Source organism: Dendroctonus ponderosae, unplaced genomic scaffold (genome assembly GCF_020466585.1).
Source record: "Dendroctonus ponderosae isolate FM_Combo_2020 unplaced genomic scaffold, Dpon_F_20191213v2 Dpon_F_20191213_12, whole genome shotgun sequence".
In the NCBI taxonomy this organism is placed as follows: Eukaryota; Metazoa; Arthropoda; class Insecta; order Coleoptera; family Curculionidae; genus Dendroctonus; species Dendroctonus ponderosae.
The window spans coordinates 2,307,013-2,311,661 of record NW_026017316.1 but is presented as its reverse complement, the minus strand read 5'-3'; the positions used below and the strand labels follow the sequence as shown (position 1 = coordinate 2,311,661).

Sequence of the window (4,649 nt, the reverse complement as noted above, 5' to 3'; positions counted from 1 at the left end):
CGCCGGGGGGCCCCCTTGGGCTCCGCTTTGGCTGCATCGGCGCCCTTGCGCCCACCCTTCTACAGCAACAGACAGCCACATTAAACCACCACGCGCTTTGCATCTTTAGCCCACCTGCGAGGCTGCCGCCTTCTTCTCGCTGCCGGCCTGCGAGCTGGACGACTCGGAGTCGCTGGAGGAGCTCGAGTCCGATCCGCTGGACGAGGAGCTGGAGGACGACGATCCGGAGCTGCTCGCTGTCGACGACTCGGTTGAACTGGCCTGCAACCGAAGGCGGTTAGTGGGCGCGGCCAAGGGGGCCCTGCGGGGCTGCGCACCTTCTTTTTGCCGGTCATTTTACATGGATAAACACTCCAAGCAAACAAACACACACATAACCTAAACGTCACGCGACACACAACCGGACGTATCACCGGCGCCATCTAGGCGACCAGCTGGCAACTACGGGTGACGCATGCGCATTTTCGCCGTTCAAGCGGGGCCGCGTTGGTTGCACCCACAGATTAAATTCAAATTTCAAAATTGTTGTTTTACGAAAATCCCTGCGATTTGCGCAAATTAGAGATCAACTGACCAAATGTACGCAAATTTTGCTTAGATGCGCATACGCAAACTTTATCGGAAGGTTTACAGTGGGAAAAATTGATTACGCGCGAAGAATTCCTATTGTTTGCGCAAATTCGAGATCAACTGTGGCCAATGCCCACAGGCTACGGTAATTTTCCGCTAAAATTAGCGTTATTTATGGCAATCATGAGTTGATAAGTGGTCATTGTGAAGCGTTGGTTGCACCCACCGATTAAATCCGGGGAAACTGGGCGCGGTCCAGTCATCGAGCCGTGATCTTGTTCCGGCGATATTTTCTGTTTTTCAAGCGCACTTATTCAATTCATTTTTTTGCAATTTTCAAAAACGTTTTTCCCGTTGCTGAGTTCTTCACGTTAAGCCTAGTTCGCATAAGCGAATGTTCGGAACAAAATTCCGCATAATCGGACGATTTCACAGGTGTCGGAAGAAGTTGAAATTAATCCAACTTTTTCCGATTATTCGGAAAGTCGGAGGAATTTTATAGGTTATGTAAATTCAACGTAATGTTATTGCACAACACATTAGAGAGATTTTCCAACGAAGACCGGAACAAGAAGCTTGTTATAATTTATTCAAGGAATGCGTCTTCAAGATCGAGAAAAACATTTCAATTACATGGGAATGTCGAAAGAACTATTCGATATTTTATTATCAAAGTTATCAATTCAAGTTGGACCTCATATCGCTAAAAACTGTAAAAGCCGAGATCCTATAGATGCAGGAGAAAAATTAGGATGCACTTTACGCTGTGCACACTTTCAGTGTAGATTTTATTCAATTTTTTCAAGCTCAGCATACGCTTTACGTATTTCCGAAACTCCTTGGTCGAATGTCAAAAATTGAATAAAATCTACACACATGAAAACACTTATTCTTCGTTTCTTTAAAATTAAATGTGCTCAATATTAACTAATATATATACTAAACGAAAAAGTGGGCTTTTACCAATCACTGACACCAACACGATGAGTCAAAATTATTGCTTTTTTCAGCAAGAAATAATCGCATATGAGAACTATTGAATTTCAACTTTTTCGCGTATGAGAACTAGGCTTCATTTTCACAATACGAGAAAATTATTCAATCGAGTTCCGAAAAAAATTCCGTTATTTTGCGGGCGCATCCACCATTTCGCCCAGAGAAGAGACACCTTACGAACTCCAGCAACAGCCAGAGCGGTGCAGCGTCGGTTGCACTCACGTTATCAGCAATCAGCGGCCACCCGCTAGGCTTGGCAACCAGCGGGGCGCATCCACCATCCAGTCCAGACACCATGCAGAAACGACGCAAAATCCGGTTTTGTAGCACAGCATGGGACCAATTCGCATGCTAGTCATGCCCAATCGAGATAAAGCACTCACCAAGCAAAGCAGCACTTCATCGAGTCGCAGTACCGCCCCGAAATGCTGTCGGGCAACAGTCGCGCGCTGCAGTGCTGGACGCTGCTGCTCATTCTCAGGTAACGGGGGGGCCGAAAACGGCGGGCGATTGGCTGATAACGCAATTGTGGCAGCGGGGCGCTGGGCGCCAAGATCCTGGGCATCTTCCCGACGCCCGGGCGCAGCCACTACATCCTGGAGAGCACGCTGATGCGGGCGCTGAGCGACGCCGGCCACCAGGTCACCATCGTCAGCCCGTTCCACGAGCCCTACCAGAGCGCCGGCAACGGCAGCTACCGGCAGATCGTCTTGACGGGCGTCGCCGAGGCGCAGAAAGGTCCTAAAAATCGCCAAATTCCCCGTTGAGATAAGCGCGCTGATGACCACTCACCAGCTTGTTTGTGTGCGTAGAGCGGCGTCGCGGCATCAACCTGTTCGAGCGCGCCTCGATGAACCCGCTGAGCGCCATCTACGTGATGAACAAGATCGGCCTGAAGCAGACGGAGAGCACGTTGCAACATGCCGCGTTCCAGGCGCTCATCCACTCGGGGGAGCGGTTCGACGCCGTCGTCGTCGGCCAGTTCATGAACGACGCCCTCAAGGGCATGGCGCACCACTTCGGCGGCCACCTCATCCTGTTCAGCTCGGTGGGCACCAGCACCTGGGTGAGCAAACTTATTAACGAATTTTTGTCAAAAATCGGCAAAAAGTTTCAAAACTCGAATCGCGCCCAGTCCGACCCTGTGGGCTTCGCGCGTCACTCGCGACAAATGTCACAACAACCGGCCGCCAGGCGCCATGCGCCAGACAAAGAGCGCACTAGTCGAGTGCGGCCGCTCGGATCACCTCTGGGCTGGCGCCACAGGGCCGGCTTTAGGCCCGATTTTTCGGGGCGAAATTAATAAAAATATTCGAGCAGGTGAACCATTTGGTGGGCAACCCGTCGATGCCCAGCTACACGCCCGAGATGATCCTCAGCTACCCGGCGAGCATGACGTATTGGCAGCGCGCCACCAACGCCCTCGTAAACGCCCTCTACAACGCCAACCAGCACCTGGTGTTCTACCCGCGCCAGAACGCCCTCTTGCGGCAGTACGTGCCGAACGCCGTCGACCTGTCCGACGCCCTCTTCAACGTCTCCCTGGTGCTGATGAACACGCACGAAAGCATCGCTTTTCCCACGTCGGCCGTGCCCTGCATGAAGCACATCGGTAAGTGCGCACGCGCGCGCCCCCCACCCCAATCAACGTTGACCAATCGCAGGTGGGTTCCACGTGAAGGCGCCCGCGCCGCTGCCCAATGAGCTGCAGGCGTTCCTGGACCAGGCCGCCGAGGGCGTGGTCTATTTCAGCCTGGGCAGCAACGTGAACACCAGCCACCTGCCGGCGCCCATGCGCCAAGCCATCCTCGAGGTGTTGGCGCAGCGGCCGCAGCGCATCTTGCTGAAGTTCGACGAGCCGCCGGCCACGCCCCTGCCCGCCAACGTCATGCAGAGGGCGTGGTTTCCGCAGCAGGACGTGCTGGCGCATCCGAACGTGCGCCTGTTCATCACGCACGGCGGCTTCGCCAGCACGATCGAAACGGTGCATTATGGGGTGCCGATAATCGCGATCCCGATTTTCGGCGATCAGCGCATGAACGCCATCTATGCGGAGACGAAAGGGTTCGGGCGCATCCTGCCCTGGCAGAGCATCAACGTGGCCAGTTTCGGCCGCATGGTGGCGGAGGTGTTGGGGAATCCGAGGTGAGCGCCGCCTGAGCTGAACGGCCCATTGCGGAACTGACGGGGTTTGTTTGGGGTGGGGGCAGGTACCGCGAGGCGGCGCGCAGGAAGTCGCAGTTGCTGCGCGACCGCGAGGTGGCGCCCCTAGCGACCGCAGTGTACTGGATCGAGTACGTGCTGCGCCACAACGGCGCCCCCCACTTAAGGGTGGCCTCCCTAGAGCTGGCTTGGTACCAGTACTATTTACTGGACGTGTACCTGCCCATTGTGCTGCTCCCTGTCGTGGTCTGGCAGGTGTTGAGGCGCCTGATGCCCCGCAGGGGCCAGAAAATAAAAACATCCTGATAATCCACGCGTTTTATTTGTTGCCCCGCAGTCGATCCTGCAGCCTTAACTGCGCAATTTCCTGTTTTCCAACCGCACTGAGTCGCTAATCCTGCGCTGAGGCGCAGCAAATCGCGCCGGATTGGCAATGTTTGCGCCGCTGCTCGGTTGTTTCAATGACTTGTCACTATGGCGACGCAGCATGCGCTYGTTTCSTCCGGTTGGAACGTCGATGGATGCGAAAAGGTTTTTGTTGAGACAGTTCGTCCGCCATCTTTCCAAAAAGATCCTCTTTCCTTCATTGGTCAATGGTTAAATCGCCAACTGCACGAACGACGTCGCCGGCGCAAGAAAAATTGGTTAATCACCAACGGCACGGAAACGACGCCGGGTTTATAAGTTGAAACATGCGCGCGCGCGTGTTTATTTTACGAACTGCGGCAACTGCAGACTACGAACGGCCAACGGCACCAACTGCAGAGTTTCCAGATCCAGTTTAAAACGCTAGCGAGGCAAAAGGCGACTCTAACTCGCAATCAGAAGACAAAGCAATGGAAATCTGGAACGCAACTGGTTGGTTTTCGGTCACTTGCAGTCGATCGACTGGTGCTGCGTTCGCAAATCCCGCAAAAGCG

General features: G+C 53.9%; 2 protein-coding genes across 2 annotated transcripts in view; one reads left to right on the top strand and one right to left on the bottom strand.

The window, feature by feature from the left end:
- Positions 1–1,729, bottom strand: part of LOC109533369 (histone acetyltransferase KAT7) — a gene marked incomplete in the record, with an annotated part of 5,852 nt that extends 4,123 nt beyond the window's left edge. The window contains 3 exon segments of the mRNA XM_048662896.1: positions 1–59; positions 115–261; positions 318–1,729. Of these exon segments, the coding sequence (XP_048518853.1) occupies positions 1–59; positions 115–261; positions 318–422 (311 nt within the window).
- A 177-nt stretch (positions 1,730–1,906) lies between these two features.
- Positions 1,907–4,038, top strand: LOC109533370 (UDP-glucosyltransferase 2). Its single transcript, XM_019898674.2, has 6 exons — positions 1,907–2,047; positions 2,102–2,304; positions 2,379–2,632; positions 2,887–3,178; positions 3,231–3,711; positions 3,777–4,038. The coding sequence occupies exons 1-6, from the start codon at positions 1,992–1,994 to the stop codon at positions 4,033–4,035; spliced, it is 1,545 nt and encodes a 514-aa protein (XP_019754233.2). The 5' UTR covers positions 1,907–1,991; the 3' UTR covers positions 4,036–4,038.
- Positions 4,039–4,649: the final 611 nt, after the last annotated feature.

Excerpts from the sequence above, each read along its gene's own strand:
- LOC109533370 (XM_019898674.2), top strand. The coding sequence starts at position 1,992 with ATGCTGTCGGGCAACAGTCGCGCGCTGCAGTGCTGGACGCTGCTGCTC. Across the intron at positions 2,305-2,378 it reads CGTCGCCGAGGCGCAGAAAG|AGCGGCGTCGCGGCATCAAC; the intron begins GTCCTAAAAATC and ends TTGTGTGCGTAG. Across the intron at positions 2,633-2,886 it reads CGGTGGGCACCAGCACCTGG|GTGAACCATTTGGTGGGCAA; the intron begins GTGAGCAAACTT and ends ATATTCGAGCAG.